Source organism: Natrix helvetica (assembly GCF_964273705.1).
Source record: "Natrix helvetica genome assembly, chromosome: 1".
Taxonomy (NCBI): Eukaryota; Metazoa; Chordata; class Lepidosauria; order Squamata; family Natricidae; genus Natrix; species Natrix helvetica.
Genome location: NC_138548.1, coordinates 284,097,292 through 284,109,572, shown reverse-complemented (window position 1 = coordinate 284,109,572; position 12,281 = coordinate 284,097,292). Strand labels below are relative to the sequence as shown.

The following is a 12,281-nucleotide window of genomic DNA, read 5'->3' as shown; positions in this document are numbered from 1 at the left end:
TCAATCATGTTGAGAAAAAAAAGCATAAAAACAAGTTTTAACCTCAGAGATAATCATAGGAATAGGAAAAAACTTTACCAGCTAAACTTCCACATCATAGTTATTAGGCATAAGAATCCATCAGAAAAAAGGATATCTATAAATACTTCTAAAATCTAGGTATTTTTCTAATCCCAACAGGTGGTATGTATCATGGTGACCTGACTGAGAAGCTGAAGCTCCTTTACAAACTACATTTGCCTCCAGGTGATCCACTTCTTTCACACTTCTGTTGGTGGGAGTTAAGGATTACAAATTTATTAAGGCTGTTTTATTAAATTTACTAGACTGATGGTACATATAAGTGATTACAATATTCTACCCATAAGAACATAAATAATATTACTAATTTTGGTATAGGTATGCAGATATTTAGTGTACATAGGTAGAGAGGTTTTAATTTCTCCATCTGTGCTCAGATTAATGAAGAAAAAACCCATCAGCAGAAATGGCAATGTTTTCTTTATATGGTTTGTTAAGAGATGGGCCTAGGTGAGTTTAACCATTGTTTCTTCACACAATAATCTTAGTTAAGATTGGCCCATTACCATAAAAGAAGACAGAATTATTCTGTGCATAGAATTTAACAAATGACATGTAGCCCCAAGACAGCTTTTAATTATATATATTTGCCTTGTAAATCTTAATTGACTTAATTTGTATGAATTAATTGATGATGTGGTTATTAGTTAACACACTCATTAATATATTCATAAAGCATAGGACTTTCCAGTTTTAGTTTTCTGTGAGCTTTTTCATCCCTGCCTAATTTTAATAGCTTTGCAGAATAATTTGTACATTTTGGCTAAGTGCTTTGGCTGTTGGATTTGTTTCCATTGATATCATATCTTCTTCTACAGAAAGGAAGATGGGGGTCAAACCACTTCCTACTGAAATGTAGACAATGCCTCTCTTTTGCGTGTGTAGACCTATTAAAATTATGGAAGTATTCTGAGGACTGTAGTACAGTGCTAGAGTTGAAGCCCTTGATCACCATGTGAAATACAACAGTAACACAGGCAGTTGACACGAGCACTTCCTAACATGCTCTTCTTGTTACACCCTCCATTAGCTCCTAAGTATATATCTGAGTTGAGGGAAGAAAAGTAGACTGAGAGATTATCAAATTTTAAATAGAAGAAATTATGCTTTAAATTCAGCTGAAGTATTAGTAGTCCTTACTTACTAACTGCTTCAAAAGAGCTTTTTCAAAAGGCAATCAGACTTTGTTCTTTTTTGAAGATGTTTTGCTTCTCATCCAAGAAGCTTCTTCAGTTCTGACTGTGTAATAGCCAAACTAACCCATTTTCTGGTACAATTCATGATTAATGCTTATCTTTGACATAATAATTGCCTTGTTTTTCCTATAAAATTATTTTTGTTGGAAGAAGGACTCTGTTAATTTTCCTTGACTTTCCAGCAGTTTTGGGACCAATATAGTCGTCAAGAAGGACTTGTCTATATTAGGTGTGGATGGTTCCCAGTGATCTCACTTAAACTTGAATGACTATTTTCAGAGGGCATATTAATGGATCTGGTGCCCTGATGGCATCTGTGCCATAATTTCACATAATCTTGCCATCCCACACAAAGCTACTGAGATTCATCAGAGTTCTTTTCTTCACCAAATTCAAGGGAAACAGTGTACTTGGACAGGCAAATGGATTCATGTTCGTCATTAAAAATCTCAGATGTTTTCTATAATATCACCTTTTACCCTGTTAGGCTGTTATACCAGTTATGATTCTTCCTGGCTTCTCTGTCTGGTGCACTGATGACAGATATCTCATTTATATTAGGTATATTAAGGTATTATACCCTTGACTTCTCCTGAAGATAGTCTGGTTCATTGAAAGTAAGGTGGCTAGGGTTCTGCTTGGAACTGAGGGTTGAAAAGAAGACTATGCAAGACTCACTTGGGCTCGTTCTTGTAATGAGGAAGAGATAAGGCACTTAGATTTCCCCAATTCCAGCTACATAATACACTAATAGCAATTGTAACATAGGTGAGAAACACACTCTATTAAAATAAGTGGAGCAGTAACCCCACCAACTCCTACCAACTGAGCAGAATATGAGGGAGGCAATTTTTCTAAGATATTGGGTATTTCTTGGCTTTGCATGTTGGGATTTAGCATCAGCAGATGAAATAATAGATTTATGCTTGCAAAGCTTTCCACAACTCTAACAGGAACTCCCAAAGCAAATCCATCCCCTGTGTGCAGTAAGGTGAGAGGCAGAGATTTCACGCATAACAATCAACATATGTTCAACTTAAAGGCTGTAAGCAAAGAGTTAGTTGAAATATGGAAAGACCAGAATCTGCAATGGATGCAAGAGGAAAGCCACATCTTCATGCTACAGAGAGCAATCAATTGTTCAGTGTAGTTGTATTCCCGTTTGCAATAAATATTCTAATTGAGTTATGCCATGTTGTGTCTCTGAAATATTTCAGCCAATCTGAACATTGTAGCCAAGTTAAGACATGCAAAGCCTAACATCAACCCTAAAATTACATTCTCTGGAGAACTGTCAATCTTAGTTAGGGTTGCTTTGTTTTTATTTAATTTGTGTAGTTAGAAATTGTCTTAAATAGCAAAACATCCTTCCCATTCTGAAAAGGTGGCTTTTGTTCCTACAGATTTCCTCTTTTTTCTACTAGTCACTTGTCTGTCCAATGCTGTTTCAGAATTCCCAAATCCTCCAGAACAGATTTAAAGGGTGGACAGAAAAGTTGTAGAAGAAAAGTGGAATCAGTTAAAAAACCCTCCTCCCTTTTTTGTTTGTGAAAGTTTCTGTTGGGTCACAGAGATTTTTCTGAGCATTGTATGTAAGTGATCAACTGAAGTCCAGTACTGTAATCAGAGATAGGTATATAGAGGTATCTTAAGTAACTCTTAAGGAAACAGAGTATATATCCAGTAACATTTTTTTCTCTTTGTATAGCTTTCAATTCAGAGGAAGCAGAGTCTGCTCAGGAAGCTACAAACTACTTCACGGATAATAATGCTACAGAAGGTAAAAATGAGATGTTTTATCTGATAGGGAAAATGGGCATGCAAACACATTGAAGCCAAGCAGAATTTTCTTATTTCCTTTTCCATCAGAATATTATCCCACAACTGTTCTAGCCTCTGTCATGGATTATGGTGGATGGTGGTTATTTGTATATTAAACATAGGTCAGACTAATTATCCCCTTTTACAGCCCAAGGTACTTGCTCAAATCTTTTATAACTTGTTCCTTTCTTGGTTTCTCTGTTATTTTATATTTTGACTCACACTCATTCCTTCTGAATTTCTCCCTGTCCTCAAAGCCTTTCTTCTTTATCTCTCTCTTCCCTTTGCTCTCTAGTATCTCCTTTTGTCTCAGAACTGGATCTCTTCCTACGTTGTGATTTGCAAGGTTAGTCTGAACAACTAAGGCATTGAACTGCCATTGATGTGCTAAGGTGGCCTGCTTAATATAAAATGAAATTGCTTTAGAATTTCTTCAAGCCACAGATATTACAGCTAAACAATCAGCCATAGTATTTCATTCATTTCCTTAGTCATCTTATTTCCGTTTCTAACCCACTGTGCACAAACAAAAATGTTTTCAGTATTAAATGTCATATACTTCTGTTCATTGACAAAGACAGTCCTGCATCTCTTTGATGTATGTCCCAACAACAGAGGTTCTATTTCATCTGAAGTCCACTGCTGAGGCAAGTGAATCCAAGGCAGTTGACAAGTAAAGTGCCCTTTCCCAGCTATCATGATATAAGATTCCCTTTCAGGCATTCGTTCATGGTGCATGGAAGAGGTGTTTTGAGTTCAGAAGACTGCTGAGCTCCAGTTGGCCTGGCAGATCTACTGTCCGACCATGCCCTTCCCTCCATCCACTGGGCTCTGTACTCTGTGGCCATTTGTGTTGCGGCTGTCATAAGGACCTGTTATTGGCAGAGGGGGTTCTTGGTTTTAGAGACCAAATGCAAGCTACAAGGAGATTGAAATCCCCAGTAGCAAGCAAAAATGCCCCACACTACCAAGAGACAAGAATAAGTGAAATTTCCAAAGAAAATCAGCTTAATGTCTAATGGCCAAATCATTGCAATCTTAGCTGGGACATCATGAATCAACTGTGGCATCACTTGAAAGAAAAGTTGAAGTATCTCGTTTGAAAATACAGGAATCTCTGTCTGATCATCTGAAGTGAGCCCTCTTTTTTGCTTGATCATGGAATATCAGTGATGATGAGTCTAATCTGTTACTCCCACCTTCTTTCCATTGGAGGTTTTTTAAACACAGACACACTGCAATGAAAATCACTCCGTAGTTTCTTCCACACATTTGGATTTACTTTAGAAAAAAACCCAAGTACTTGTTAATGTCAGACTTAGACTCCATTAGTTGTACTCAAGGAGTTACAGAGCATAACTCCCTTTTTTCAAAGCTCAAGAATCTGTTGTGGAGGAGACTTCAGATTCTTTAATGCTGACCAGGAGCAATGCAGGGAAGGGGAACTTCTCCTGCTTACTTAATGGCTGGCCTTTTACTTCCTTTTATTAGGAGGAGTGTTTCCATATGCTTCCAAGTGAAAGCATTGAGTTTGTTTTTTTCTAGAAGGAAATACTTTTATTTGAAACTAGGTTTTGTGATTTACTCCATTTTTTTCCTGCTGATCATTGCACACTGCTGTTGCACTTTTTTTTTCCTGGCCATGTCAAATATGTGGCTGATGTAGTTTCTCCTTCCAGAAGACCTTGGTAATATTTTATTAACACTGATTATATTTTATGGATCATCTGGTACAACCTTTCATTTTCAAAAAGAAAGAGTCAGGCTTACTGGGATAACTATACCATATATCATGTTTTGTGCTTTGTGTTCAGAGTCTTACCGTATAATCAAATGTCTTATAACTCCAAATTACTGATTTTATTGTATTTAGGGGTGCTTTGTAAGAAAGGACTTTCCTGATCCCATTTAAAGCATATCATTACATAGGGCACCACATTACATTTTATATTAATTGAACTTTTTTTAATTAAACCCTTTATTTGTATTTTAGTAATTTTATCTGAAGGCTGTCCTACCAGTACATCACTTGTTTTCTGAATTTAAAAATATCTGGTTCCTGCTTATTTTACCTAACTTACATTTTTGCTCATCTCCATATCTTCCCATTCCCCCAGTGTATCAGGATTAAAAGTATTTAAATGCAGAGCTGTCTTTTTCATCTTAACACGCTTCAGATGTATTGGGATTATAAGAGAATTGTTATGAATGAGAAGTCTTATGTATGGGAATTCAAGAACCTGAAGGGTCTCAGGGTAGGGAAAACTGATGTTTTTGTAATAAAAGTATCTGCAAGTAAGAATCCCCTGGCTTTTCTTCTCCTATGGTTTGATTTCTTTTCACAGTGCATTTGAAAAATGAAATGATAAAAACAATAACCTGAACAAAATAATTAACCCATTTGACCTACTCTTGTTCTGCAATGCTGCTCCCCCCCCCCACGCCTTTTGTTAAAATTCTAAGTTGAAAGTGTTTTGTTGACAAATATTCGGCTAAATTAATTTCCCCTTTGTAGTTTAAAAAAGCAGAATCAGCTTTTAAAAGGAAAAGCCATATTCGGGGCAAAAGAAATTGAGTTGAGACCTCACCTATTTTTAGCCTGTTGTACATTTTTCTACAGTAACTATAATAGCCTTTCCTTAACTTTGATCCAGAATCTTCATTACATCTATTTCAGTCTAGATGCAGTATTAGGATAAATATTTATTGGTACTCTTTGTAATGCCTCACTTCTAATAAAAATATTCTTAATGTCCTTGATTTTATAGAAACAGATATTCGGGAAGATAAATCAGGAAGAGATGGGGAATCCAAAGATCAAGGTAATGAAGTGTTTTTTTAAAAAAAAAATTATTGTTTTAATTAGACAGAAAACACACACAAAACACTCTTCAATACATCTTCCAGCTAGCATGTCGATTGGTTACAATTAAATTCCGTGCATTACTACAATCCTTCTTTATATTTCATTCAAATTGAATTGTACATTTTAAATCAAAAATCTTTATACCGTCAATATACCAGCATTCTCCTTTAACTGCATTTGTTTGAAAGTATTTTTATCCAGAATCATTCATATTTATATTCTCCAATGAATAAACATTTTAACACCAACAACAATCTGTAAGAGCTACTACATTCTGCTTATTTATCGCCTAGGATTCTTATTTCTTTCCTCCATCCACCTATACCATCTATCCCATATCTGATAGAATTCTGATTCTTCTTTTCCCTGGATTTCTTCAGTTAGCTTGTCCATTTCAGCACAGTCCATCACCTTTCTTATTATTTCATCTTCACTTGGAGTTAGCTTGTTTTTCCATTTCTGGGCATAGGCAATCCTTGCCGCCGTTATTATATGCAATATTAAATACTGGGTTTCTTTTTTGTATTTTGTAGGCAGTAATCCTAATAAGATTTCCGGTTTCCATTCTATTTTAATTCCCGTTATTGCCTCCAGTCAGTTTTTGATCTTTTTCCAAAACTTTTTAGCCTCCTCACAGGTCCACCATAGATGATAGTATGTTCCATGTATTGATTCGCATTTCCAACATTTTGGGGGTGCATTTGATGATATTTTAGCTAACCTTGTTGGTGCCAGGTGCCATCTATAAAACATTTTATACTGGTTTTCCTTATATGCGACTGAGAGTGTCATTTTTAAGTTTGTTCCCCAAAATTTTTCCCATTTGTCTAATTCAATATTGTGTCCAAAGTTCTGCGCCCATTTTATCATTTGTTCTTTCACAATTTCCTCTTCCATTTTATATTTCAGGAGAAATTTATATATTCTCCCTATCATTTTTCTATCTGGGCTTTGAATGATTTTATCCAATTCGTGTGATTCTGTTTCAATGTCATATAATTTGGTATCATTATTGTATTTAGTTTTGATTTGCAGGTAGCTTAACCAGTCCACTTTCATGTTCTGTTCTGCCAATTCTTCAATTGTTTTTAAGTTTCCCTGTCTATCAATTAAGTCTCTATATCTTAGTAATGAAGTGTTCTTATTGTTAGTAGTTTCCTTAAAGATGTACTGCCCTAAAAGAAATCTCTGGGCAAAGCTGACATTATCAGAATTCATAATATGCATTATTTATATTGAATTAATCTTCCTTGCAGAGAGGGGCACAAGTCCTCATGATTACAGATACCATTTGCGAATGTGGGCCAAGGAAAAAGATGCCAGAAAAGAAACAATCAAAGATCTCCCTAAGATGAGTCAGGTAGAAAGTTGCTGGAGAATTTATGGGTTTAAAATGATGTATTTGAAGGAGATTTTTAGAATGTTAGACTAAGTTAGAAAGTTTGAAAACTTTAGTGCTGTAACTTTGTTATTGAGTTGGGGTGTGTGTGGGTGTGTGGGTATGTGTGTGTGTGTGGGTATGTGTGTGTGTGTGTGTGTGTGTACAGGATCTAGGTATATGTAGGTATGTATTTGAGGTGTTATTATTTTCTTTAAGGAAAATTGTTATGCTATCAGGACTAAGAAACTGAAGTGATTTGACCTGTGCCGTATTTGAATAATATTACTTTTGAAGGATAATTTGTTATAGTATAATTTATTACAGTACAGGTGGGAGTTTGAAGCTTGAATCTCTTCCTTTTCTTTTTGCTCACTCGTGCTTTCTCCCTCCCTATAAAATGGACTGAAAAAGCATACTCTTATAAGGATTTGCACTCAACATTTTCATTCTGTAAAATTATGGAACAACCAAAACAATCAAAAAGTAGCTTCTTTATTTAGAGATTATTTTAACTTTTACATCAGTATCACCAAAACAAGGATAGAACAGATATATTGAAAGAATGCCAGATACTAGGATGTGATAATAGAAAAAATGAATTAACATCTTGTTTAGTTTTTTAGTGTTACAAACAAAATATTCAAAACAAATACTCTATACATGATTATATAAGATAACTAGGTACATAACTTGTGATTATGGAAAATAGCTTTAAATTCACCCAATCTAAAAATGGAAGTACATTTTAAAATTAAAAATCACTAATATACTCTGATATACAGGCACGCTTACTTCCATTCTAATTGTCCAAATCAGGTGACTTTCTTACAAAGTGAAAATATTGTATATTTTTTCATTGGTTGATGAATTTGACCAATAAATTTTAGAGTTAAAGACCCAGTCATATGGTATCAATGCCTATAAATACATTGTAGATATTAGGTGTTTCTGGTCTGGATCATTAATATATAACACTTAATTGTCTACATTTTTACAATGTGAATATCTCAAATAGGAATGTACAATGCTATTGCTGGGAGGTTAACTTGGGAAGAATAAGAGAGCATCGATTAGAAGTGGACATTGGCTTTGCATTATCCGTTTGAAGATTTTTCACCTTATTAATTGCTATCATATGTCTTTCTTTCTTTTAAGGAACAGTTTATAGAATTGTGCAAGACCCTGTATAACATGTTCAGTGAAGATTCTTTGGAGCAAGAACTATACCATGCCATTGCCACTGTCGCTAGCCTTCTCCTACAAATTGGAGAGGTTGGCAAAAAGTTCTCTAATCAGCCTGTTAAAAAGGACCCTGTGAATAAAGAATCTCCGGCTTCTGATCAAAGTCAGAGTTCAATCCTAGAGCAATATTCTCAGGCTACTCCAGAAGGCAAAGCTTCTGGGGACATTCATGTTGAGAAACACCAACAGGAAAATCAGATTTTTGTAGATGGAGGAGGTGAAGGTCCAGGATCACCCCTACAGTTGTTTTCAGATGATGAAACTAAAGATGATATGTCCATGTCTTCATATTCTATGGTTAGCACAGGCTCCTTACAGTGTGAAGATATTGCGGATGACACAGTTCTAGTTGGTTGTGAGGCAGGCAGCTCAGCTGCACGAAGTGGCAGCACCATTGATACAGACTGGTCCATCTCCTTTGAACAGATCTTAGCCTCTATCCTTACAGAATCAGTCCTAGTAAACTACTTTGAGAAGAAAACTGATGTTGCACAGAAAATCAAGGAGCAAAAGAAAATTGAAAGACAATTCAGTTCATCCAGTGATTATGAACTCTCCTCAGTATCAGGCTGAACTTGAGGAATAAGGCGAAGGTTGGGTAAGAGGCAGGAGGTCTAGGAACCTAATGGATGGACAGGTTCGGGTTTTTTTTAACCAATATCAGTAACTCTGCATTAAATTAAAGAAACCGAATAAGGGGTTTATCATAGTGATTCTTTGATATATGAGCTTCCCTGGAGGATAACTTGCCTGCCTAAATAACATTAAATTCTTAAAAGCATGAAAGGATAGAACTGAATAGCCTCTCGGCTTAAGAATACTACCATAAATTATGCATGTGTGCCTCTGCTTGTCTTTATTTAATGCAGCTTAATTTCAGGCACACCTCTGCTATATCTCCCTTTGCTTTGGGTTTCTTGGTAATTATTTAGAAGAGCAGCCCTGCTTTCTATCTTTTCTCTGCTTCCCTGTGTCCAAACACAGACATATGTAGATATTTCCACCCTGCCTAAATCAACCTTGCTAGGAATTGATAAATGCAGTGGAGTAATCTGTTAAGTGTAAATATGTTGTATTCACTTATTCTTGGCATCTTGCAATTCAAAATGCCCCAATGTCTTGGGACAGCTGGTTTCTATCCCAAGTGATTCATTAATATTAATCAGTACAGTATATAACTTTCAAAATTCCAAAGACAGATATTTACTGATATCTTTTAGCCCTTTTTTAACTCCACAGTGCTGCTATGTTCATTTTTAATTGCCCTGAAAGAAAGAAGTGTAATAGCCATTGAGAATGGAACGGAGTCCTGAGGATCACAAGACACAAAAGACTTAACTGTCTGACTTTAGACCATTTTATTGTCTCTTCATAATTTGAGATAGTACATAGCTTGAGCTCATAACTTAGTCTGTTACCTTTGATTGCTGGCATAATTAGAAAGCCTGTGTAAGTCATGATTCTCTGTGATATGAAGTACGTCTAAATATTTTTGTTTGTTTGTAAATACATCCATAGGAAATGCAAATGTTCATATATCTTATAACTTACTTGCTATGTGGTGACTCAAATGTTGTACATCATTTGAATTGCAGTACAATGGAAGGATTGCAATTGTATATGTAATGTATATTAATAGGTGAAGTTTATATCACCTTGTGTTCTGATGGTGTAGTATAAATATTCAGATACAGGACCCATCCTCTACAAAATCATTTGTGGATTGGAAGAAAATTGGAGTTCCATTTTGGATTGATAGCTTCCCTATGGGAAGGCATTCACTCTCAAGAAGCATTATTTGTTTATATTTGTATACATGCTCTGTACACTACTTGCATGAATTAAATTTAAATTGTATAAATGCTATGTATGGTAACTGCTGAACCAGTCATTAGTGTTATCACATTGGCTGTTCAGACGGAGAAAAGTCTAATGATCTTGAACATATGTATCCATTAAATACACCAGTAGGTGCAATACCCAGTATTATTCTGATTGTGGCATATTCTGTATATTTAAGACTCAAATTTCATATTCATGTATCTGAAAGCAGATAATAATGATATTAGCTTTTACTAATTCTTCATAATTTATTACCTTTTAATATATATTTACACACACAAAACATACATGTAATTTTACATTGTTTGTCTGATCAATCATGTATATATTCAATAAATGAATCGAATAAGTCATAGATTTGTTTTCATTTTAGTTTATCATATTATCTGTTTATGATAACTGCTAGTTGTTCCACATTTCATTTTTCAAATACATTGCAAAAGCTCTGCAAAAGCAGTCCTAAATAATGACTTAATTAGGCTAAACCTCAACTCAACTCTTTACTTTCTATTTAATGACATGGGTCAGCTTTGAGATTTGCAAAAGAAGTGCTTTTCAGAAGGAAGAGATCCATTAACACTTCTTCATTCATTGGCATAGTCATTTATGCAGTTATTATCTGAGGATAAACATTTGACAACTTCTCATTGTAGCCTCCTGATGGTCACCCAACCATGTATCAATCAATGTTTTAAGAACCTTTTTGTTGATATTTCACAAGATTAAAAGAGTTGGGCTGCTATTACTTTGGAAGATTTGTCTGGATTTCCCACTCCTTTTAGATCTTCATAGCTGTCTCCTGCAATCACTTTTGCATGCAAACAATTGGAACAAAGATGCTACGTGACTGCTCTCATCCCAAATACACATTCCAACACTATGAATAGCATTACTTAATAGTTATACTTTATATCTGAGATAATAATTGTAATACCATATGATCTGTTACCTGGCTGCCCAAGCCATTCTCTCAAAAGCTGTAACTACCTATTTGTGATACAGTACAACAGGCAGTATCCTGATGTCAAGTTTCTTACCGTACACCCCAATATGGGCACATCTTTTATTCATTCTTTGGGGTATGATAACATTCTACAATTTATTACATTCTTCAGTATAGAAATGTTTGCAGGACAATTGTTAAAGATCTTGAGATTAGCAACCACACATTTGAGGGGTCCTTGGTGCTTTGACCTAGGTTATTTTCCTGTAGACATTTCATTACCCAAACTAGTAACATCTGATATTACTAATTTACTAGTTTATAATGTTTATAATAGTAATAATTTATAATAACAGTGTTGATGTTATCTAGTTTGGGTAATGAAACATCTGCAAGAAAACAAGCTGAGAGTACCAAGCACCCCCTCAAATGTGTGATTGTTAATATCAAGATGCTTAACAATTATTTGGCAAACATTTCTATGCTGAAGAATGTAACAAATTGTGTAGAACGTGATGATTCCCCAAAGAATGAGTCAAAAGATGTGTCCATGTTGGGAAAGGTAAGAAATTGACCCAAGCAGCAAGCGCTCCTCATTTCAACCTTAAGCTATAAATATAATTTTATCAGCCAAGCGTTTTGCCAAATAAATCTGACTTTAAGAAAGCTCCACTTTTACGGAGAACGCGCGCGGGCAGGTAGCCCGTTTCGTTACTAACGCCGAAAAGCATGGAATCGGACCTGCCCTCCGTAGTCACAACAGCGCTTTGAGTTTCATCGGGGCTTTGAAGACCCCCCGTCGCTCTCAGCCAATGGGATTGCGTCAAAACAGTGTCTCCGCGCGTTTAAACCAATACAAAGGGCCGGTGTGCGCAAGGCGGAAGAGCCCGTTGGTGGTGCGTCGCGCGT

General features: G+C 35.6%; 1 protein-coding gene across 2 annotated transcripts in view; it reads left to right on the top strand.

The window, feature by feature from the left end:
• The window catches only part of TBC1D9B (TBC1 domain family member 9B), a 47,799-nt gene extending 37,023 nt beyond the window's left edge, over positions 1–10,776 (top strand). Inside the window, exons 17-22 of one of the 2 annotated variants that reach the window (XM_081938699.1) lie at positions 181–246; positions 2,986–3,057; positions 3,394–3,444; positions 5,867–5,920; positions 7,221–7,324; positions 8,501–10,776. In XM_081938699.1, the coding sequence (XP_081794825.1) occupies positions 181–246; positions 2,986–3,057; positions 3,394–3,444; positions 5,867–5,920; positions 7,221–7,324; positions 8,501–9,160 (1,007 nt within the window). In that variant the 3' untranslated portion in view covers positions 9,161–10,776. The remainder of the gene's footprint in view (positions 1–180; positions 247–2,985; positions 3,058–3,393; positions 3,445–5,866; positions 5,921–7,220; positions 7,325–8,500) is intronic. The other variant, XM_081938700.1, reaches the window with a different exon arrangement.
• Positions 10,777–12,281: the final 1,505 nt, after the last annotated feature.